General features: G+C 37.5%; 1 protein-coding gene across 2 annotated transcripts in view; it reads right to left on the reverse strand.

The window, feature by feature from the left end:
• Positions 1-26,301, reverse strand: part of LOC149222529 (transcription initiation factor IIB-like) — a 200,645-nt gene that overhangs the window by 82,120 nt on the left and 92,224 nt on the right. For both annotated transcript variants that reach the window (XM_089385502.1, XM_089385501.1), the window contains exon 5: positions 19,263-19,351. In XM_089385502.1, coding sequence (XP_089241628.1) covers positions 19,263-19,351 — 89 coding nt within the window. The remainder of the gene's footprint in view (positions 1-19,262; positions 19,352-26,301) is intronic.

Here is a 26,301-nt window from a genome sequence, read left to right on the forward strand (position 1 = left end):
GGGTCTCAAAAAAGTATATATAAATTTTATATAATTATATTTTTATAATATATATAAATTATTATTATATAAATTTTTTATTAAAAGAGCGAACCAAAAAAAAAAGAGGAAGAGGAGAATATTTGAAAAATATATATAGGAGAAATAAGTGATATTTTATAATAAAAATAGCTCCAGTTGACAAATTTTCCGAAAAAAAAATATTATTATAATTATAAAAAAGGATACTATATAAGCCTTACATAGTTACATATAAAAGGAAAAGTGGGTCTCAAAAAAGTATATATAAATTTTATATAATTATATTTTTATAATATATATAAATTATTATTATATAAATTTTTTATTAAAAGAGCGAACCAAAAAAAAGAAGAAGAAGAGGAGAATATTTGAAAAATATATATAGGAGAAATAAGTGATATTTTATAATAAAAATAGCTCCAGTTGACATATTGTTTACGTAAAAACATCAAGGAAAAAATGGAGACTAGTAATGAAAGGTTTCCTGAAACCCGTAGTACATGTGTTCGCACACTATTTAACATCAAAGGATCACTCTCATAATCTCTATCAGTCCTACTGAAAGAAGTAATTATGTTAGTCCTAAATGTGCTAATCAATTGGTGATTCCTGAATCAAATATAGTTGAAACAATTTTTTTTGGCAAACAATACGATATAAGCAATTTACACCTAAATATTGGAGATTATACTTTTACCTCACAATTCACCGTGCAAACCCTATCTTTTAACGATAGTGACATTGTTTTGGGATCACCATGGATGAAAACTCTAGGTTCCTTTATTCTAAATACTAAGAAAAAGTTTTTAACATTTTCTTACAAGAAGAAGAAAATAACGCTCCAAGATGTTACACTGAAACCTAATTCAGTAACGCCAGAAGATATATTGGATATTTCAAAAGTAATTTCTCAAGAAGGTAAAAAAGTATTACAAAATATGCAAAATGAAATTGACAAAATCACTATTGACAAAAATGAAGAAGTTTCTCGACTTAAAAACCATAGTGAAAAATTGCTGACGCAAATTAAGATACTAAAGAAGGATAAGAAGTCATTAGAAAACCAGGTACAACAACTTATCAAGAAGGAAGCATCAAATGTAGGAATTCAAGTTGATGACAAAACAACACATACCGATTCAGTGAATGTCACAACTCAGGAAGAAGACAAGCAAGTTGAAGAAAAGACGAGCGTGGATGTTGCAACTCAAACGATGAACATCCCCAATGAATGTTTCATAACAAACTCAACATCTTCGCCAGAAGAAAATATAAAAATTGTCGCATGCCCAGTAAGGAAAAATCAAACAAAAAAGGTTCCATATCGGCATCTGAATCATGAGAACAGACGAATCAACCATGCTACATATTTGAACAAGTCAGAACCGAAACAACAAACTGATGTTCCGGATAATAGTGATGTAATCTCAATCCAGTCTTATGCTAACAAGTCGTCACAAAATTCCAGTGATCAGAATGCTATACAGAAGATTAATCTGGGATGGTCTGATCCCTTCTCGGTGCGACAATTTTGTTTGTCACTAAGAAGATCATATCAACTTGTATCGACAAGGATGACTATTCCAAAACAGAAAGACTTTCAAAGCCGAAAAAGAGATCAAGCTTTTTTTCATCAACAAGCTTTGAGGACAAAGCTTTTCGAGGAAGGAGGCAATGTAGCGAATAAAATATATAAATATAATGGAAAAGATAATAATCATAAATAATAGTTAAGTTAAGCTAATAATTAGGTTGAAGAGGCATGTCTAATAGGACATGACTCTTCATGAAGAGACGCTTGCGTGATATATAAGCAAGCCTCTTGTTCTCATTGTAAATCATTATCATTATCATTCTTATTCATTTTAATATGTAATATTTATATCTTCATGGATATCTTGATATTCCAAGTATTCTAGAGTAATTAATCTTAAGAAGGAACTTTGTTCGCTTCACATGACTTCATAAGTCCTAGTCACAACCATAACTTCTAAAATCTCAAGCTTCTTCCCAAATGTAGGACACTCACTGTTGTCTAAGTCCTGAAAAGTATCCACTATCAACTTGAAAACTCTCCTCATAACATCATCATTGTAAGGAGCTCTAGGGATGGTTAGTCTCATGATGTCATTGAGACAAGATGCAACTAGGAATCTAATCACTTCACAATGTTGCTCCAAGAATTTGTGTTGTATGATAGCAAGCATAGCTGGTTTTAGAGCCCAAATTAGTTTCTCCCCTTCTAACTAGCTCACTTTGGAAAGGAGTGCATCTAGTTCATTAAGTTTGAAAAGAATTTTCCATGTGACCCTCACGTGCTTCAAATCTGTCCCAAGAGAAAAAATCTTGTGCCGTATCTCTGGTTCTTTCTGTAGATCCCTTGGCACTTTCTTTTGAAGAATGGCATAGATGCCTTTTGAGAAAGGCCTACTGTTATACTTGGTTTTCTGGTGTATATCATCGTCCATTGAGGTGTTGTTGTGTTGGTTTATAAGGTATTTTAGATGCTCCATTTTTATTGCAACAATACAAGGTATCACATTCAATGCAAGGCACAACCAATCACACTACATAAATAAGCAATAATGCTAGCAGCAATGATACACATTACAAACATCTCTCCAATAATACTTGGCACTCTCACTGTCCCATGATCTACTCCAATTGTGTAATGTGCTTGACCGAGCAACACATTCAGATATTTTACTGCTACTAATGGTGTTTCTGACTTTAGATTCTAGTATTCAAAAGGGCTTTTGTGAAGGTCGCAACCATGTTTAATGATGACAAGTTCAGAGAGGTGTTTGGACAAATTGTTTCATAGCAACTGCTGTAGCTGCAAATCTGACTTGTTGAACTCAGAAATATGTTGCTAGGCATTTAAGCACTTTTCCTCATGAAATTTGGCCTATCATATACTCAGAAAAGGCTGAATACAATGACACCACTGACCAATGTTGCACAAAGCACCCCCCCCCCCCCGGCGGATCCAAGCCCCGAAGCGTGTCCCGTACGGAAGCGCCTAGGAAGCGTGGCCCGAAGCGGCGCTTTCGAATTCGGAAGTGTCGCTTCCTGTTTTTAGCCGCTTCCTGGAATTTTGGAAGCGTAGTACGAAAGCGACGCTTCCAGGCCTCCAAAGCGCACTTCGTATGGCACTTTGGGCCTCAGAAGCGTGGCGCTTCGGAGGAGGAAGTGTACGCTTCCGTACGCTTCGGAAAAGAGGCCGCGCGCAAGGCAAAAAAACGATTTTTTTTAATTCTTTTTTTAATTTATGTTAACTTAACATAAAGGGGGTGGGTTAGGGTGAGGTTAGAGTGAGATTAAGGTGAGGAATGAAAAGAATAAAGCCCCCATTCATTCCTCATTTTCTCACTTTGAGTTTATGAGAGTTGGAGAAGAGAAGAGAGGAGAGGAGAAGAGAAGAGAGGAAAGGAGAGGAGAAGAGAGGAGAGCTTGGAGGAGTGAAGGAGGAGGAGCTTGGAGCAAGAGCTTGGAGGACTTCATCTACAAGAGCTAAAGAGGTAAGTTCAAACCCCAAACTCCCTTATTTTTTTGACAATTTTTTTGTATTTTTCTCCTCCCTCTCCTACTCTTTCCCATTGTTTCTACTTGCTCCTTTACTTACAGGTTGTCCACCACCTATATCCATATTCCAAGATGGTGTTCTTTTGGCTTCTATGTATCATTCCACTCTTGGTTTTAATGATGGCAAGGGGGAATAGAAATAGAAGGGATGAAACACAAGAGGACAGTGGTCCCAATATGAGTGACCCAATGTATGATGAGGAGGAAGGGTTTGAAGAGGAAGGGGATGAACCTGAAGAAGACAATGAAACACAAGATAGGAAAGCTACATCAACACCCTTGTGGAACTATGTGACCAAACTTGATGGGGGAAAGGGTGGTGGATCATACAAATATGTGTGCCCTCATGGTTGTCATGAAGGAAAACCATATTGTGGTTCATATACCCGTTTGAGGAGGCATCTTTGTGGGGTGTTGGACAGTGATGAAAAAAAGGGTCTTGTGGGGGTACAAATTTGCCCAAACATTTCAGCTGAAGAAAGAAGAAAATACATCCAAATAGAGATGGTTGCACAACAAAAAAACAAGAAACAAAGAACTCATTCTGAATCAAGTGCAACCTCTAAATTTGGTAGCTGCTCATCTCCTCATGGTACTTCTGCAACCTCTGGAGGTAGAACAACAATAGGGGATTTCCTTAATGTTGTTGGGAGGGATGATGTGGATGGAAAGATAGTCCGTTTTCTTTGTGCTTGCGGTGAACCATTCAATGTGCTTCACTCTCCCTATTGGCATGAAATGGTAAAGGCCATCAATGAAGCCCCAAAAGGATACAAGGCCCCCAACTATGAGAAAGCTAGAACAATGTTATTAGAAAGAGAAAAAGCTAAGGTTCAAAGAGCTTTGACACGTTTTACAAATGAGTGGGTAGATTCTGGGGTATCCATTGTATTAGATGGGTGGACAAATATTAGAAACCAACATTTGATAAATGTTCTTGGTGTTTCTTCTAGTGGTGCAGTATTTATTACATGTCATGACTCCTCCTCCATCACTGCATCTGCACAAAACATTGCAAATCTCCTATTGAAATCAATCAAAGATGTTGGTCCGAATAATGTGGTTCAAGTGATCACAGATAATGCAGCAAATTGTAAGGCAGCAGGAAAAATTATTGAGCATACTCATCCACACATCTTTTGGTCTGGGTGCCTAGTTCACACATTGAACCTTTTGATGCATGATATTGTGAAGCACAAAGAATGTGGGTGGATTACTGAGCTTTACAGGAGGGAAGCAGCTCATTAAATTCATCACAGGGCATACAAGGGTAAACTACTTCTATGGCACTTACTCCAAGTTGCAGTTGCTTAAAATTGCAAAGACAAGATTTGCTAGTTATTACCTCACCTTTAGGCGGCTAGTGAAGGTGAGACAAGCTTTAACTAATCTAATGTGTGCTAAAACATGGGATGAAATTAACACTGACATAGATGGTGCTAATGCAATCAAGGACATTGTTCTTGACAGTTACTTTTGGTCACAGGTTAAATATGTTTTGCAATTCACCAAAACAATTTATTACATGATCAAGTTTGCAGATTCAGATCGCCCAGTAATTGGGGAGGTGTATGAGCAAATGGATAGCATGTTGGGGCAGATTAAAGACATTGTTGAGCCTAGAGATACCACCTTGTACAATTATATTCGTGTAGAGGTGCAAAATCGATGGGAAATGCTAAATGTTCCATTGCATGCATTAGCATATGTTTTGACACCTAAATACTATCATCCATCATGGCTTTCAACACTAGCACCTGGGGGGGAAAGCAGGAGAAAACCACACCAAGATCAAGAGGTTCACAAAAAATGTATGGCTGCATTGAGTAAATTAATCCCTGAGGAGGAGGCTGCATTGGTACGGAGACAGGTGAGCAACTATACGCTTAACACTGGTCCATTTGGGAGCATGCATGCAATTAAATATCGAGAGACTTTTTCTTCTCTCGAGTGGTGGAACATGCATGGAAGGGGTACTCCACTTCTAAAGGCTTTGGCATTGCGGGTGCTATCACAGGTGGTAAACACTTCTTCTGCAGAGAGGTGTTGGAGCTCTTATTCTTTCATCCACAGTGTTAAAAGGAACAGGTTGAGTTTAGACCGGGCAGAGAGCTTGGTTTATGTTCATTACAACTTGTGATTGTTGTCCCATTACTGTGAAGATGCAAAGTCTAATAAAGAGTTGTTGATTTGGGACAAGAATCCAAAGGAGCCCAATTTGGAGGATGGAGTGTTGCGATTAGAACAATTAAAGGATGCTCTTATCCACGTATGTCCATTGTGGTATGAATTTTCCAATTTTTCCTTATAAAGCATTTCTCTAATTCATGTTTTTTAATTTTTTGTTAACTAGTGTTTTTTTTTTTTGCATGAATTTTTTGAGCGATTCCAGGATGATGATGATCGTGTTGATATGCCACCCCCACCCCCATCTGGTCCCTTGGTTCCTAGGTTCCATGGTTCAACACCAACAGCAGGGGGTTCTTCTTCATCAGTTTCAGTGCCACTTCCACAACTTCCACCGGCACCATCTTCTTCATTGCCACCACGTGGAGGCCCCCGCCCGCCGACACGTTCTCTTCGTGGTGGAAGGAGGAGAGATTAGTAGATATATTCATAGTCTACTACTTTTTGTCATAGATTACTCATTAGACTTGTAGGCTTGTGAATTTGAATTTTGAACCTTTTTTGTCTTGGCGGTGACCAAGTGACATATTTTCTAAACATTATTATTTGAATTTTGGACATGACAAATGTTGACAGTTGCTCACTTGCTAGATAAATCATAATATGCTCTATGTTTTATGTTTTATAATATGCTTAAATGTTTTAGGTTTTATAATATGCTTAAAAATTTGATGTATGTTTGTAATAGCTAGAATATAGATGATTGTTGTACATACTCGTAACTACAATGGAATCATGAATGCCATATCTATCTTGATTTATGTAAAAATATGCATGTTTTCATGTCTTCTACAATTAATTTGCTATTTGGGATGTTTGTTTTGAGTATAAATGCAAAAAAATATAAATATATATATAGCATACGCTTCCGCGGACGCTTCGCTTCCTAGATTTTTGGAAAATGACACTTCCGCTTCCAAAAAACGCTTCCGCTTCGCTCCCGCTTCGTGCAACATTGCCACTGACATATATTCATATTTTCTCCCACAGAAGAGAGACAATAAAAACCAACATTTCATTTTGCTTGCAAAATGTTAATAAACTTCAGCAAGGCAATGCAAACACACTAAGAAATAAGAGACTGTGTAGATGAACCTGGTTTGGTCCTTTCGACGTCAATTTGCACAACATAACAGCTCGTCTCCTCTGATGATATTGACTGGTGGGCACCTCCAGCAAGGCAAATATCAGCAAGAGGTTGAACATTCACTTGAATGGGTTCAATTTACTGAGTGTTCTCCAGTGAAAACAAGCTGCAACACTTTTTCTTTTCTTTTTTTTAAGGCAGCAACGCACAGCTAATGGAGGAGAATTCAACCCCTAACTAACAACAACTAGATGAGTCGTAAAAGAATGATGTCTCGGCTCCTCTCAAGTTTGAAATGACCCACTAAAACACAACCTTTATCCTATTCAATAATACCACCTCTGTGTGCCACAAAATTCTGCAAGGAAATTCATTGTCTTTTTGTGCACAAAATTTGTCCAGTTTGGGGAAATGACCCACGATCAGCAATGGGAACCGCTTTAGCTGATAATGAACTCGGCCAGCTTCAGGGATTAATAAATTCGGCTTTATAAAATCTGTGATGGCTCATTCATTGGAGAAGAAATGCGGCCCTGGAAATGAAGACCCATGATCAGCAATGGGAACCGCTTTAGTTGATAATGAACTTTGCCAGCGTCAGGAATTAATAAATTCGGCTTTATACAATTTGTGATAGCTCATTCATTGGAGAAGAAATGCGGCCCTGGAAATGAAAACTCGTCCAGCAAGTTGGCAAACGACTCGGGCTCGAATTTTTTTTTTAAACAACTCAAGAATTCAACCCCCATGAGAGAGTACTCCCGCTAAATTAATTGATGCCTTCTAGTGAATGCAAACCAAGCACCTCACACCGCAATCACAACTTGTCGTAGATGAAAAGTGGCTCTTGCAAATGAATTAATTATCGGTCTCTAAAAATGGCGGCTCCCCAAGCTGTAAAAATTAAGTGCAATCGGTCTCTGAAACGTCGTTGTTGATGCCCAAGTAATTTGACCCTTTGTCACAGTGTAAAACTCGACTTGTTTGTGGGTGGAATCCTGGAAGGAATGCAAAGAATTGGCACTAGAAAACCTCGGCTAGCAGTAAAGAAGATGTTGGCTCCACTCCTTGTACAATGGAGGGCACGAAAGAGCTCTGACCCCAGCTTGGAATTCAATTCGCTCTTCTACCAAACAGATGTGGCATCCCCAGAAATGCAATTACGATTTATAGAATTAAGCCTTCTTCACCAAAATATTCACGCCTTCAGATTAAATCAAGTTCTCGGCTCTTAGTTTGAGAATTCTCTTCCTCTAGGCAAGTGGTATGAAACCCTTCTTCGATGATCAACAAATTTGGCCATGTATGTTTGAGAAAACTTGGTTTGTTTACTGCAAACCCCTGGAAATGGATTCGATTTTTTTCCCACACAGGAACTCGCGCCGCCATGGCCCCAACTTGTGTCGTTTTAATAAAACCTTCATCGCATACTATTAACCAATGGCACATGATAATTCGACCATGCAAAATTTGGGCCACCTTGCTTGGTAAAAATTATCCACGTCCCCACTTAAAATATTTGATCTTCGGCCCCTTTAAATAAATCAAAATGATTTGACCCTTCAAACTTTGATGGTATTTCGCAACGCAATTTCATTGAATTTTTATTCTGCATGCAACAATTTGTCAGAAATTTGTTGCATATTCAAAAATAAAATTGGGGAGCTCCTTTTAACCAATTCTCATTTTGTTGCAGAAATTGGGTTTCCGATTTCTCTAAAAAAACCCTTCAATAATAGCTGCAACCGAAAAACCCGCAGGTTAAGAAGACCAAGGCTCTGATACCACTGTAATGTCCCAAATGAACGAAATTTGGAATAACACCTACACATAAAATTTCTACTCATAAACAGAAGATTGCCATGTAAAATATAACATATAAAATGCAAGCAATTCTATAACACGATAAGTAGAAACAATCTCAGTTTTATTATAATATAAGAACTGGGGTTTTACATGATGGAATAACAAGATAGTTGAGATAGCTGGCCTCAACAGATCTACAATAACGCCACAATGGGCCTCCCAAAACAAACTGAAAATCAAATCACTGCAACTTGTGAACCCTGAATCGATCCACCAAGGGAAGAGGTGGGTGCTCGCCCACTCTCACTGAATCACCCAAGGGTTTCCGTCCTGGGGCTACTGTTGAAGTAGAGAACCACGTTCTCAAACCTCTCCACAAAAACAATACTCAAAACCAAGTTGTCTCCAAATGATCTCCTCCTCCCCTTTTATAGATCTAATGGATAGATCTCCAAACCTCTAGAAGCATCTTATTTTATTATTTTATTATTATTCTAAAAGCTCTTCCATTGACTTTATCTTAAGTGACCTTTAATTTTATTTTATTTCACTTAAGTCACTTTTGGCCCTTTTTCTCCAATTAATTATTTTTCCTTAATTAAATGACCAATTAAAGTTATTTTTTAACTAGGGAAAATGGAAAATCGCCCATCATACTCCCTTCGGCCACTGGAAGTCTCTTCTCAGCGTCCCATCCTATAGATCTTCTCGTTCTAGTTCCAACGAGCTATTACACTGAGGTGTTCCATCAATTAATCTCCCTAGAATGCCACCTCGAGCATAATTAATTAAGTTATGCCCAATAATAATTTCTAAAAGTTGTCAAAATGCGTCGGAACGAAAGGCAAACTGTGCAGATGATGGAATATGCCAAGCAAATGCCATCAAATCCCATAAAAACTCCTCAAAACTCCATTAGGACCCCTGATGACATAAACCTGCTCCACTGACCTGGCCATCTCCTTCCCTGGAAATCCACCCTAGTTGTACTATGAAGAAGAATAAAAATGGGGACATGACATAGAACTGGACTGATTGCATCTTTATGTACATATCTCTTTATATGCACAAGTAACCACAACTACACATAAAAATGACATATAATATAAGTAGGAACTACATCATACTCCAAATTACCAGTACATTCAAGTTGTATGTACAACCAAACCAAATTACAATCTTATTGGATCTGTGTGTATGTAACTTTACATGCACAACTAACCCCAAGTACACATATACAAGCAATGTACAAGACTAGGAACTACACCATGTTGACCCCTACTGGTCAACTTCCCATGCAATGCACCCCGTCTTTTCTTGACAGAAAGAAGCAGCACCTGATCAGCATGTCCGTGCCATCCTGCCATCAGCAGCAGCTTGATCTTTTTGATTGTAAACCCAGTCTGCATGTATTAATTGTAAATAATCTTAGCAGACATGAAGTCATGTATGTAATTTGCCTAGGTGGACCTAACTTTCTGATGATAATCTACGTCCCGGAAGGTTTTTTGTCTCACCGATCCACGGATCGGCAGAGTTTTCCTTCAAACCTGACCCCAAAGCCGGGATTGATTTTGTCATTAGAACTTTAGGAGAATCCTAGTGTGTTGATCTGCTAGATTATCGTTGTGTCGCAGAGCTGGGTGTTTCGTGAGGGTCTGTATTAAATGGGTTTGTCCCTTAAGATGTAATTTTGTAAAAGTCATGATGTAATGTGTCCTGAGGGTCGAGAAATGTTTTAAATCCCCTCATGAGTCCTAAGTCCTAGGTCCTAGGTGATGTTTCCGAAGGTTTAGTTCAGTGATCCATTTTAAAATGAATTAAAAAATTAAAAAATGAATAAAAATAATAAAATAATGAAAAATAATAAAAAAATTAAAAAATCAAGCAAAAACCCTAACTAATAAAATAATAATATTTTAAGTTAATAAATCGACGGATGAGATCAAGAGATGTCTTGATCCTCATCAACGGTCGAGATCATTTCTACATGGATCACTTGAACTAGCCGTTAGGATCATTTCCTTTATATAGGGTCTTAGGGGGTCATTTCAAGTCATCTGATCTGTGAGTCTGTACTGAGAAAGCTCTCTTGTAAATCTGATTTTCTGATTAATAAAGAGACTTTGGGGTTCAAAACTGGCTGGTGTTACTCTCTGGAATTGCTGTGAGGTTTTCATTTTTTCTGCATATTTCAGTTTTCAGCAGTAAACAATAGTTGGTTTTCAGAGCATTGTGGGTACAGGTATCTTGCTCATGTGCTAGGGTTTGAATGTTGTAGGTTTTTTTTGGAATAATGGCAGGTATCTCCATTATTCCTTGAATTCTAGCAGCATTTCTTGCCCTCTTTGTTGATGTTTGCTTGAAGTGTGCAGGAAACCTTTAGGTGCAGGGTATTTGTGGGCGTTTGGGGAAGTTCTGGGCTGAACCAGCCGACTCCCACAGGCTGTTCTGTGCAGAGCCCAGCTGATTGTGCCCTGGGTTAATCCTTTTTTAAAGTTTATTTCATGATTTACATTGAGAAATTTTCTTTCTGCTCACAGTAAAGTTCAAATTTTCTGATGTTTCAAAAGTATTGCTGCAATTATTGTTAAATCTGGCATTTCAGGGGCCACAATCTGTAAATTTATTAAGCTGTCTTAGGGTTTCATTTTTTAGGGTTTTCAAACTTCTGCTTTTCAAATTTTTGTTTTATTCAATTTTTTCGTTAGGGTTTTGTATTTCTGTGTTTTCAGCTACAGGGTTTTTTTAGAAAATATCTGTCAGAGCGTAGCTGCAAAACCAGTTTTCAAAAAGGCTGCGTGCATGGGTGATAATATATGTTGCTGTCGACAAGTCCTGCTGTGAACATCCAATGATTTCTCTGCATACAAACCTGCAAATAAAATAGAATAGAAAGTGAAATGCGGCTGAGCCACCAGCTCCAGCCCTGTCTCTGCTCCACTCGCTGCAAACACACAGTCTCAAATCGATACCAACGGCTCAGAAATCGACCGAAAATGCCCACGCATTTGTTATAAATCACCACTTTCCGACTTGCTGGAAGTCGTGGACCTGCAAACGATTAAACCCATCGTTACACTTGATTGCAAAGCTTGTTGATCCGTTTCACTCCGAACTCCTCTTGCATTTTCGGTTGTTTCCATCCACACCGTCGAACTGCTCTCTGCGTACACCTGAAGGATTATTTTCGGTGTCATCAAACGTGACTACTGTTTGTGGCGTGCACCCGAAGAAATTTTCCTTGTATTTCATGACTGCGTTCCGGCTTTGGCCTTTCAGGTATGCGGACAGGTAAGTATAATTTCACGTCTTTTCCCTACGCCATCGCAAACACTGCTGTGCCATATCAATTCGAAAAAAAAAAGAAGGAATAATACGCATGGTTGATTGCATAATACGCTGCGTAATCATATTTGAGCTTTGCGTGGTTTTCTATGACAGGGTTACGATTTAATTCGATCTTTTATTATCATGTATGTATGAAATGCGTGGTCACATTTTAGATCTAGGGTTTAGTTAGATTAACGTAGATTTTTTTTTTTTTATTTTAATTTATATTTAAGTTTTGGTTAGTTTGGAGTTTGTTTATAATATTTCGATTTTAGATGGTGTAAAGTTTTTAGATGTAGGTTGTATTTTTTTTGTTTAAAGTTTCATTTCATAAAAAATGTAAATATGTTAGATTTTTATTTATGCTTTAAATTTTGTTATAAAAAATAAAAAAGATTTTATTTAGTACCTTTTAGGACTTAGGTTTATTTTATTTTAGGTATTTAAGATTCTATTTAGAATAGATTTTTAATTTCATATTTTAGATTGTAAATTTTAAGTTTTAGTTTAGATTTAGTTTTAGAATAGGATTTAAATTTTAATTTTTTTTAGATTTTTCTTTCATTTTTTTATAAAATTAAAAAATATAAAAAAAAAAAAAAAAAAATAATAAAAATTTTAATTTTTTTTTAGGATCTTTTATTTCCATAATATTATTAAAAAAAAAAAAAAAATTTGAAAAAGATTTAAAAAATTTTGTGGAAAATTATTTTGCAAGTCTCATGAGTTTTCACGTTATTTGTTTTATGCTGAGATGCCAAACTTTCAAGTCGAGATGCGAAAATGATATCTAGTTAATGGTTTACGACTCTCGTGGTGTTTTAAGGCATTTATCTCTTCGAAATTTTCAGTTGCCAGATATCGTTTTGAGCATTATGATTTAGCCGATGATAGATGATTGCTGTTCATGGTTCATGTCTCTATATCATTTAACAAGTAATCATTTAAACATTGACTCCACAAGGCACTGGTCTGCTCAACTAATCAAATCCATCGAGTGCTTTTCATATCGTATCTCGTGTCTCCCAACCAACTGGTCGACAGTTGGTCTCATCATCTCGCAGGGTCTACCCCCCTTAGCCGCGGGAGACAGGCTTAAACGGAGGGATCGGGGATCAGAGTGACAGCCCCCGGTCCGAGCGTTGTCGTGCCAATCTGCGCGACAACATTTTTGGCGCCGTTGCCGGGGACAGAGTTTTTCTGTTCTTGGGGTTTCATCGACATTAATCTTCTCATCTCTCATCTCTCAGTTGCGCTGGCAGATTCAATATTTTGGCATCTTTTCATCATATATCAGCAGCATCTCTTCGGTTTTGTTTCTTGTTTGGGTGGCGACTCCACTTTTCTCATTTTTCCCAGACAAGAAGCCTACCGCATATCTGTTTGTTGATTGCTTCTCGGATCTTAGAATCAGATTTGTTGTTCAAGTGGCGACTCCACTTCTTTCATCTTTTGATTTTCTTGAGCAAAGATCTAGTTCTATCATCCCTTATTGTTCATCATGGATTATTCGTTTAAACCATGTCGTTTTACTCACCGTCTCCATGATTTTCCGGAGGAGGCCCTTCCTGAATTGCCTATTTTTTCAGATGGTGATCCAATCGCTGCTAAAAGGCATATTGACTTGTTTATCCGCTTCATGATCATATATTGCAGACCCCCTCAGTTTCATCATGGTGATATCAAAATGCGTCTATTTGTCCTTTCTTTAGAAGATAATGCTTTGAATTGGTTTAACAATTTTCCTAAGGATTCTTTCTCTTCTTTGGCTGATATTATCAATGCTTTTGAAGATAGATATGGTTATCCAAACAGCTTGCCTTCTTCCTCCAAAATTGTACAACAGAATGTAAGTAATTTGATAGGAGGTCCAGCTGAAAGATTCCAGGACGATTCTTCATGTCAAAATGTGTCATCCACCGAAAATATTGCAGATCAAGTTCATGATAGTGAAAAATCAGGGACAAATGACAATGAAAAAGAAGAGCAAAACCAAATTATACGAGATCTAATGATGCTGGTAAGAAATATGGAAATCAATCAAACTAATTATGTCAATGATGTGAAAACTTTATGCACTCACCTGGAGAAACGTAATAGAGAGATTGAGGTCACGCAAAACCAGCATGCTAAGGAAATTGAGGCCATAAAAACTAATTATGAAACAGAAATTAGAATCATGCAAAGCAGGTTGTCTATCTTAGAGGAAAATATGGTGGCCATGAAAGCTGATCATGATAGGGAAATTGACTCTATGCAAAACAAGCTATTAACCATGGATGAGGAAATGACCATCATGACGTTCAACCATAATAATCAAGTGGCTGACATGCAAGCGAACCATAAAGAAGAAATAAATTTTATACAGCATTGCTTGATGGACATAAAGGAAAAGAATGTTAAAGTAATAAAAGACATGCAAGAACACCATGCCAGACAAATCAGTAATATAAAGGTTCAACATTATAGTCAGATTGATGCCATTAGAATACAAGTTCAAAGGTTTCAACAATTGGAAGATGAGAGAAACCAGCAAACATCGACAGATCAGGAGCCTTCTCATTTTCTGCAACAAGATTCATCTTATTATTGGGAGGTTGTTGATTCGATTGAAAGACGGTTGATTGAGGGTGATCCAGACAGACTTAAGAATGATAGAGATCAGATGCAAGATGAAGAAAGACATAGCATGCATATCTTACATACTTCATCTGATAGCTTTGAAACAGAAAGTACCAGGTCATCAGTAATTCAACCTGCCAGAAAGAAGAAGCGCAAGAGGAAGAAGATTAGACGAAGATTTGATGCATCAGACGGCCGTGAGCAGCTTGATTTTCGGATAGGAAGGAGTCCTACCATATGCAAAATTGGACATGGCACATCCGACAAGCAGCCCACAGATTTGCCTGAAAGCAGGCAAATGCTCAGTATGCACTATATTGAACACATCTGATGCCGTGAGGCATTTTTTGTATTGTATTTCTAACTCTACTCCTTGTCTTTTCAGCATTTCATTTCTGTTTTAGGATTAGATTTATTTTTCATGTTATTAGATAGTTAATAAATGAAGAGCTTTTATCTTTCCTGTGCTTAATGTATACGCTGATTTTTGGGATGGACGCTACTTATTTTTGTGTTGTATGGATGCAGATTCTGGATTCTCACATTCATGCAAGCAGCAACGTGTCCCCAAGTAGAGCCAGATGTTGACCCCTACTGGTCAACTTCCCATGCAATGCACCCCGTCTTTTCTTGACAGAAAGAAGCAGCACCTGATCAGCATGTCCGTGCCATCCTGCCATCAGCAGCAGCTTGATCTTTTTGATTGTAAACCCAGTCTGCATGTATTAATTGTAAATAATCTTAGCAGACATGAAGTCATGTATGTAATTTGCCTAGGTGGACCTAACTTTCTGATGATAATCTACGTCCCGGAAGGTTTTTGTGTCTCACCGATCCACGGATCGGCAGAGTTTTCCTTCAAACCTGACCCCAAAGCCGGGATTGATTTTGTCATTAGAACTTTAGGAGAATCCTAGTGTGTTGATCTGCTAGATTATCGTTGTGTTGCAGAGCTGGGTGTTTCGTGAGGGTCTGTATTAAATGGGTTTGTCCCTTAAGATGTAATTTTGTAAAAGTCATGATGTAATGTGTCCTGAGGGTCGAGAAATGTTTTAAATCCCCTCATGAGTCCTAAGTCCTAGGTCCTAGGTGATGTTTCCGAAGGTTTAGTTCAGTGATCCATTTTAAAATGAATTAAAAAATTAAAAAATGAATAAAAATAATAAAATAATAAAAAATAATAAAAAAATTAAAAAATCAAGCAAAAACCCTAACTAATAAAATAATAATATTTTAAGTTAATAAATCGACGGATGAGATCAAGAGATGTCTTGATCCTCATCAACGGTCGAGATCATTTCTACATGGATCACTTGAACTAGCCGTTAGGATCATTTCCTTTATATAGGGTCTTAGGGGGTCATTTCAAGTCATCTGATCTGTGAGTCTGTACTGAGAAAGCTCTCTTGTAAATCTGATTTTCTGATTAATAAAGAGACTTTGGGGTTCAAAACTGGCTGGTGTTACTCTCTGGAATTGCTGTGAGGTTTTCATTTTTTCTGCATATTTCAGTTTTCAGCAGTAAATAATAGCTGGTTTTCAGAGCATTGTGGGTACAGGTATCTTGCTCATGTGCTAGGGTTTGAATGTTGTAGGTTTTTTTTGGAATAATGGCAGGTATCTCCATTATTCCTTGAATTCTAGCAGCATTTCTTGCCCTCTTTGCTGATGTTTGCTTGAAGTGTGCAGGAAACCTTTAGGTGCAGGGTATTTGTGGGCGTTTGGGGAAGTTCTGGGCTGAACCAGCCGACTCCCACAGGCTGTTCTGTGCAGAGCCCAGCTGATTGTGCCCTGGGTTAATCCTTTTTTAAAGTTTATTTCATGATTTACATTGAGAAATTTTCTTTCTGCTCACAGTAAAGTTCAAATTTTCTGATGTTTCAAAAGTATTGCTGCAATTATTGTTAAATCTGGCATTTCAGGGGCCACAATCTGTAAATTTATTAAGCCGTCTTAGGGTTTCATTTTTTAGGGTTTTCAAACTTCTGCTTTTCAAATTTTTGTTTTATTCAATTTTTTCGTTAGGGTTTTGTATTTCTGTGTTTTCAGCTACAGGGTTTTTTTTTAGAAAATATCTGTCAGAGCGTAGCTGCAAAACCAGTTTTCGAAAACCAGTTTTCGAAAAGGCTGCGTGCATGGGTGATAATATATGTTGCTGTCGACAAGTCCTGCTGTGAACATCCAGTGATTTCTCTGCATACAAACCTGCAAATAAAGTAGAATAGAAAGTGAAATGCGGCTGAGCCACCAGCTCCAGCCCTGTCTCTGCTCCACTCGCTGCAAACACACAGTCTCAAATCGATACCAACGGCTCAGAAATCGACCGAAAATGCCCACGCATTTGTTATAAATCACCACTTTCCGACTTGCTGGAAGTCGTGGACCTGCAAACGATTAAACCCATCGTTACACTTGATTGCAAAGCTTGTTGATCCGTTTCACTCCGAACTCCTCTTGCATTTTCGGTTGTTTCCATCCATACCGTCAAACTGCTCTCTGCGTACACCTGAAGGATTCTTTTCGGTGTCATCAAACGTGACTACTGTTTGTGGCATGCACCCATGACTGTGTTCCGGCTTTGGCCTTTCAGGTATGCGGACAGGTAAGTATAATTTCACGTCTTTTCCCTACGCCATCGCAAACACTGCTGTGACATATCAATTCGAAGAAAAAAAAAGAAGGAATAATACGCATGGTTGATTGCATAATACGCTGCGTAATCATATTTGAGCTTTGCGTGGTTTTCTATGACAGGGTTACGATTTAATTCGATCTTTTATTATCATGTATGTATGAAATGCGTGGTCACATTTTAGATCTAGGGTTTAGTTAGATTAACGTAGATTTTTTTTTTAGTTTTGGTTAGTTTGGAATTTAGTTATAATATTTCGATTTTAGATAGTGTAAAGATTTTAGATGTAGGTTATATTTTGTTAGTTTAAAGTTTTATTTCATAAAAAATGTAAATATGTTAGATTTTTATTTATGCTTTAAATTTTGTTATAAAAAATAAAAAAGATTTTATTTAGTACCTTTTAGGACTTAGGTTTATTTTATTTTAGGTATTTAAGATTCTATTTAGAATAGATTTTTAATTTCATATTTTAGATTGTAAATTTTAAGTTTTAGTTTAGATTTAGTTTTAGAATAGGATTTAAATTTTAATTTTTTTTAGATTTTTCTTTCATTTTTTTATAAAATTAAAAAATATAAAAAAAAAAAAAAAATAATAAAAATTTTAATTTTTTTTTAGGATCTTTTATTTCCATAATATTATTAAAAAAAAAAAAAAAATTGAAAAAGATTTAAAAAATTTTGTGGAAAATTATTTTGCAAGTCTCATGAGTTTTCACGTTATTTGTTTTATGCTGAGATGCCAAACTTTCAAGTCGAGATGCGAAAATGATATCTAGTTAATGGTTTACGACTCTCGTGGTGTTTTAAGGCATTTATCTCTTCGAAATTTTCAGTTGCCAGATATCGTTTTGAGCATTATGATTTAGCCGATGATAGATGATTGCTGTTCATGGTTCATGTCTCTATATCATTTAACAAGTAATCATTTAAACATTGACTCCACAAGGCACTGGTCTGCTCAACTAATCAAATCCATCGAGTGCTTTTCATATCGTATCTCGTGTCTCCCAACCAACTGGTCGACAGTTGGTCTCATCATCTCTCAGGGTCTACCCCTCTTAGCCGCGGGAGACAGGCTTAAACGGAGGGATCGGGGATCAGAGTGACAGCCCCCGGTCCGAGCGTTGTCGTGCCAATCTGCGCGACAACACACCATATTCCAACAATAAGTACATTCATGTTGCATGTGGAACTTAGCATAATTATAACATTATTGCATCTTTGTCTATGTATATCTTTGTGTTCATGGATGCAAATAGCTTGCATCTTTGTTTGCATACATGTCTTAATGTATGCAATAGGCACAGAACTAAATTATAATCTTGACGCATTTATCTTTGCTCTTTTTGTTTTGGGTGTTGTATGTTTAAAAAGTGGACAAGAAAACTCTATTATGACCCTAAAGCGGATGGGATTAAATGCATACATAATCTGGCCTGGTGGTGGGCCCACATTGGCAATGAGTGAGTAGAGGTAACAAATTCATTAGAGAGAATAGAATTATTGTCCTCGATATTACATATTCTCTCAATTGACCTCTACATATACATGTTCTATCATGTTCTTTCTATCGACCTCCATATATACATATTCTCACTCATTACACAATTGGGCCCACTACCATGCTATTATATTATACATTTAAACAGATATCTGCCTCCATAAGGATCAACACAAACAAAACCTATTATCTTGCTCCCTGTAGGATCATATTAACTGCCATGGCAGTACTACTAATTTGTTTTGGGAACATAAATCACTGAATTCTAATGACCAAAAGTAAGCTAGTATTGCATCCTAAGTAAGATAACCAAGCATAGATGATGTCTGAATTTTATAAAAGATGCATGATCTAAACTTGAAATCCAAAAATAACCTGACAATATTTGTTGCATCACAAAAAATAGAAGACAAATAATGCTGTCCAGATTTAATGTCCATTTATAAAGAAAAATTGATTTTAGTGATAACAAAATAACCATACCTAATGTCAAGAGCTTCTATACTTTTTACTGTTTCAATGGCAGCTCTGGTTGCTTGGTTGTTCATCCCAAGATGAGAACAAAATCTCCTCTGCACATCCCAACAGAAAGTGTGTCAAAATCAATCTACTATATAAATTTCATGTCTTATGAAGTTAAGATTTACAAAAATAAAAATTCAAAATTAAATATGCTCTCTCGCTCAGAGAGAGAGAGAATGTCAATACATATAAGACAAAAAAATAGCTGAATTCAGATAAATTAGTGCCTCTATGTAGAAAGTTGCCTATCATTGTACAGTCTAAATATATTCATAAAACTATTGAGATTTTAATACTAATCTTCACTTGTGGCCACATGCCTGCCCTTTATTGGCCGACTTATTGGGTATCAACCCATTTATTGTATATTATCTATATTTGACTAGGTTGACCTAGTCACAATCCTGGGGATAGCACCCTATACCTAAAGTATGTGTATAAAACATAAATAAACATATACACTCCTCATTTGTACTATCTCACTCGTTCATGTCATTATTTGATAAAATCCTAAGGCTACTTCTAAAATTTTCACTCTATTAGTTTTTTGGTGGTCATCTCTTGCTCAAGTGAACTATGGTATGGGTTTGTCTCTCTTAAGTTCACCCATTTAGTGTTGTTATATTCTTTTTGTTTCCATTATGGTTCAACTAGGGTTTCATTCGAGAATTCACCATATATCCATTGGCTTATGAATATAACTTGGTATTAGCGCTAGTGTAGTTTTTTCTTCCTCTATCCACTGTAAGGCTGTTTCAGACATCAAATTAAGGTTTTTTCAGTCCTTTGGGGCTTGTTACTACTCAAACTCAAGGAAATCCTCAAGAAAACTACTAGGTATGCCACCCACTGTCGCCTCAGTGTTCGTGCCTCTCATTTTAGACTAAAGGAAAGGAGGCATCTTAATCAAGGGGGTATGACTATGGTCAATTAAGCTACACATCGTAGATGTCTGAAAGTTTTATTAGCTTGAATTGACTAGGAATTTTGTCACCAAATAACCAATTTTCCTTATATATGAGAAATGATTAAGCATGTGAGTTTGTTACTTCAAGTGACACAAGTTTGCCAATGAATTACAAATCAACAACAAACTTTTGTCATAGAAAGCTGAAAATGACTTAAAGTGAGTTGTGACAATGTTAAATAACCAAGTAAAACTAGATTTGTTTATCGTCACAATAATTTCTAAATTATGCCTCAAGAAATGTTCACAACCAAGAATTATCCAAGAATGCTCAAATGTGCTCATGCCTTAACAATAACCATCCATTCAAATTAATGAATCCAAGTGCTAACAAGAGATCACAAAGTTACACTTAAATTATCAAGTTATTTGGGACATTTTTATATCAATGTTAAGATCCATCCATCAACACAATAATAGAGTGATCAATGTACAACAGTCAACAATGCCTAGATCTGAAATATGTATCACATTTTCCCATAACTTGAAGTCCACAGGAAATGATTAAGTGCTCGAATTATGAAATGCTGCCAATGTTGTGCGTTATTGTCTATAAACCATCATGAAAGGAAAACTTAAAACATAGCATATTTAAGATTAAGTTGTGTCAACTAACACTTATATGCAAAAGTGATGACTTCTCCCAAATTTAAAATCTGCTTGCGATCACTTGTTGCAGCAGATTTAGAAGAGCAAACATTACTCAAACTAGTATTTATGCCAAACCCTTAAGCACAAGTGTTATACCAGCGATTGCAATTGAAATTTTAGCTTCCAAACATGTCATTTGAGCACATATTGAGCACAAGTTCAATCTTCAGATGTGTTTTAAAGGTTGGACCAAATGAAATATTCCAAGATAGATCCTCACATTAATGTACTTCAGCATGGTAAATAGTAAGAAAGTGAGAGGTGCTCTTAGAGAAAAATGTTGAAGTAAATTATGAATCTTTTTACCATCAGAAATGTTATACCATAAATAAAGTAAAACATTCCAAGAACAAGCAGACATCAAGGCAATCTTCCCGCAATAAAATTTCATAGTAAATGAGACTTTAAGGCCCAAATTTGAAAGTTGTTATAGGGTTTATGCCATCGATTTAATCTGTTTAGACTCTAGAGAATTAGATTGCCAAATATATGAAACATTGTATCAAGCAAGTGCAATGTATCATCCAATGTGGTATTTCCAAGATAAGACCTCAATTTAAAATCTCAAAATCATTAGGCCTCTATCATCATCATTTGGTTCCATGAAAATGACTTTGTTGCCGCAAAATATAACAGGCCTTGGAGAGGGGCACTCCAGAAGGCTAAAACTAGACCAAGAAACAACAATGGGGTAGTGGCCCACTATCACAACAAGCCAAAACCCCCTGCTCTTTATGGATTTTCACCAATGGGAAGAGTCCCGATATGTGAGGTCATCTAATGGATACTGTAAGGTTAAGGTACAAGGTGACACAATAATGTTTTCTACAAGAAAGGCACAATTTAGGTTTGATGCTTCAATAGGAGGTGATTCACTTTCTTGATAGAGCCCTATTTGATGAGGCACAAGACCTAGGTTTCGATTGATGAGTTGAGAGTTGGTGTAACCAAAGATCAAGGCTAGGAGAAAAAGTTTCCAACTATGTATACTAAAAAGTCCAAGGCTCATGAAACCTTTGAAGAAGCCCCTAAGTTAAAGCAAAACTAGACTAGCGATGGGAGGAGTCCCGATATGTGAGGTCATCTAATGGATATTCTAAAGTTAAGGTACAAGGTGACACAATAAGGTTTTCTACAAGAAAGGCACAATTTAGGTTTGAGGCTTCAATAGGAGGCAATTCACTTTCTTGATAGAGGCCTATTTGATGAGGCACAAGACCTAAGTTTCGATTGATGAGTTGAGTGTTGGTGTAACCAAAGATCAAGGCTAGGAGAAAAGGTTTCCGACAATGTATACTAAAAAGTCCAAGGCTCATGAAACCTTTGAAGAAGCCCCTAAGTTGAAGCAAAACTAGACTAGTGATGGTAGGAGTCCCGATATGTGAGGTCATCTAATGGATATTCTAAGGTTAAAGTACAAGGTGACACAATAAGTTTTTCTACAAGAAAGGCACAATTTAGGTTCAAGGCTTCAATAGGAGGCAATTCACTTTCTTGATAGAGGCCTATTTGATGAGGCACAAGACCTAGGGTTTGATTGATGAGTTGAGTGTTGGTGTAACCAAAGGTCAAGGCTAGGAGAAAAGGTTTCCAACAATGTATACTAACAAGTCCAAGGCTCATGAAACCTTCAAAGAAGCCCCTAAGTTGAAGCAAAACTAGACTAGGGTTCCCCCTTAGGGGCAAACAACTAGGGCAAGAAAATTTATGGACAAGATTGAAGTGGATGCCCACCAAAAGGATAGATTTTGTGGCAAATGCTATCCCCTTGATGTTTAGGCTCTCCAATCCCACAAATTCACCTTTCCTAGGGATTCGCATCAAGCCTTAGCTCACTTGGCCTTGAAGGAGCCGAATTAGGGAAAAAAGAAAGGAGAAAATTTATGGATAAAAGTTAAAGTGATCACCAACAAAGGAGGGTTGGTGCCTTATTTTGGGTGAGTGGAGTCTATAATATGATAGGTCAACCAATAAGTTTCCAAGGAGGTTGAGAATCAAGATACTGTGTCCAACAATCAAAATTTCAACAATTACTATGTAATGGATAGTGGATTCTTCATGGGAGAGCTACAAAGAGATCACCAATAGGACAATTCATTCACATGTTTTATGAGTCATGCAAGCAATAGATCATCTAGATAGTAATCAGTATATCTTCAACAAATTAGGACATAATTAGCATAACCTAGAATCAACATTATTCCATACATTAGACATGAACAAAATAGATATTCAACAATTAAGTGCACTTACAAGATAACATGCAAAGATTCCATCCATTTGTCCAAAGAATCACTGGAAAGATAACCAAAATCAGCTCCAAATATCAAAGTGCATTTATAGATCCAATCTCCACCACAAGAAAAGAGGGTCGAAATTTCTTTAGAGAGAGAGAGAGGCAAAATTGTTGAATGGTGTTGTCATTGATGTCGAAGTCAGTCTTTGAATGATTTTAACATACGCCTTTTATTGCATTAATTGGAAGTACAAATGGACAAGAAGTCTTGGAAAAGAAGGAAGGAAGCCCCTGTCCAGGTGCCTCGCACTTGTCGAGGCAAAAGCATGTAGAGGACATTGATTTTGCACACAAGACCATCATCATTTGATAGTCCCCATCATGTTGTTTCAACGATAGGTGGCATACTACATGGTTCTTGTTGGTTGAAGAGATACGCTCATTTGAAGATGGTATGCCCCAATGCATGGGCCATTTCACCCAATGTTAGTAAAATATTAAAAAACTAATATAGGGGTCAAAGAATGATCCTCACCCAAGCATCAACTAAAAGATATTGATATGGCTCTCCAACGAAGGCAAAACTGCAAGAAAAAACCAAGACAAGTCGGCCTTGGCTGGAATATTATTTTCAAATTAAAATTATGGTCACATGGTAATAAGGTCAGCCTTAAGGGCTGTTATATGGTCAGTTTTGCACAAATCATAATATGGTTATGATTTGGTCGATTTCATTTGGATCAACCCACATAATCCTTGGACCCCTCACCATGCCTATATATATGTACATAATACTGGACTTTAAGTGTACAACAATCTATTGTGATGAATGAGTTTTATAGTGAATATTGATAGTGGTTCAAGTTTAAATATCACGGATGCAGCTGAGTTTTTGTTGAAGATGATACAGTTTTTTACTATGGTCATAATTGTTTGAAGCATTTGATGCCATTGTTCTATTGATATGGATCATATGCGATTGGTTTTGCTTGAATGTTTGACTAAATTCAATCCTTGACGAGTCGTGCCTGACCTCGACGCGAGTTTTGATTCAATAAACTTTACTAGGCAAAAGTAAAGTTCAACTTTAGCAAAGATTCGATCCTATCCATATTTTGCAAAAGTTATCCTTGACAAGTCGTGCCTGACTTCGACGTGAATTTTGATTCAATAGACTTTATGTAATATCCCTTATCAGGAATATTCCTCAAACACAAGCAAACTCCAACCAGAGATGGACTGGGAGGGCATTTACCAGATATGTCGCCTCTGAAAAGAGGACGAGATCCGGAGGCTACCTGGCCCTTTCCAGACTCTGTCTAAGAGTATAGGAGAAAACACACAAGTGGTATAATAGCCGAGAATGCTCAAAGAGATACAAATAATAATGGTGCAACATATAACAATATAACCATAAGCAGATACTCAAGAAATGCAGAGAGAAATGCTAAGCCATTTTATTATACTGAGTAATAGAATGAGTACAAGAGGTGATCAAAAAGATGGCACCTCGACTTGCACAAGGCAAGTGAAGAAATACACTCAGAATAGCAAAGGAATGGCCCCTCTCTGAACTGCGTCCAAGCTGCTGGAGAACTGTCGTGCTACTGCTGCTGCTAGAAATCAAATGAGGATTTGGGGTTGCTCCCCTCCTCAGAAAAGGCTGAAACTCTGGAATCGGACTCTACTCAAGAAACCCAGAAAAACCCAGGAAGCTTTTCTGAAATGGCCAACCCCCAAAAATCACCCCCTTGGGGTTCTGTGCAGTCCCTCAATGTTTTGCGCTACCACTGAATGAAACCCTCCAGAAATCTGCCTGAAACCTTTGCCAAAACTCTCCAATATGCAAGGGTTGATCCCCTGCTCTATCTCTCAGCACAAATCCTACTGCAAACCCTCAACCCAGAACTCCTGCCAGAAAAAACTGCATCCCCCTCTCAGTTCTGCACAGTCCTCCAAAACCCTGATAAAACTGCTGATGAAACTACTGCTGAAATGCCAATGGAAATACCTTGCCCGAGCAGGCACTCGAAGTCCCCCAGGACTAAGGGTGAGATCTCCGAACGGAGCCACTCAATGCACTAAACAGTGCTGCAGACTAGCTAAACAGCCAACGTGCTCTAAGTCAAAAATGACTATCACAAATGCTCATAACTGAATGATCAAAATGAGGGGACTCCTCTCCCCTTTATAGCCTTTGCCTCTCTCAATCCCAAGGCTCACCTCCTCATGTGTGATTCCTCTCTTGCCACGTGTTTCTTCCCTCCTGCGCAGTCCCTCCATGTGTCTGCATGGGCTCCATTTCTGCATCCCCCCTTTGGCCCCCTTGGCTCCCCTTTAAGTCACAACGTTGTGCTACTAGGAAGTGACTTTTTATTCTAAAAGTGAATTATGTCCCCCTTCCTCACTTTTTTATTTACAAATAACTATAGAAGGCAAAAATTGAACAAAATCGAATATTCCAATTAGCCATAGCTAATTAGGAATATTACAGTCTCCCCCGGCAAAATGTTGCTTGTCCTCAAGCAACTGAAGTGATGGATGCTGCAAGATCTTCTCACTCTCCCAAGTGGCATCCTCATCCGGCAAATTCTTCCACCTCACCAAGAATTCCCGGACCGTCCTGCTCCGCAGCTGCCTCTCCCTGGTATCAATGATAGCCTCCGGTTGCAATACCAAATGCCCCTCATCATCCATGGGTGGTAGCTCATCTGTCACTATCACCTGCTGCCCCAATGCCTTTTTCAGGCATGATACATGAAAAACATTATGAATCTTGCTGCCTTGGGGCAGCTCCAACTCATATGCAACCTGTCCAATCTTGTGTATCACCCTATATGGCCCATAAAAGCGGGGCTTGAACTTCTCAGCCCCCTTCTGCTTCAGTGACGACTGTCAGTATGGCTGTAATCGTACGTAGACCATGTCCCCTACCTCAAACTGTCTCTGCACCCAGCCCCTGTTGACATACAGCTCCTGTTGGTTCTGTGTTGTAGCCATGTTATCCTTGAGAGCTCAGAGGATATCCTGACTCTCTTGGATCCAAATCTTGGCTCTCGAAGCCTTGCTAGCACCAAACATCACGTCAGCAAAAGATAAAGGATGATATCCATACAAAGAATAGAAGGGTGACATACCAATGGACA

The sequence above is a fragment of the Pinus tabuliformis genome, chromosome Q (genome assembly GCF_031772625.1).
Source record: "Pinus tabuliformis cultivar Carrire ecotype Pingquan chromosome Q, CPIR1, whole genome shotgun sequence".
Classification (NCBI taxonomy): Eukaryota; Viridiplantae; Streptophyta; class Pinopsida; order Pinales; family Pinaceae; genus Pinus; species Pinus tabuliformis.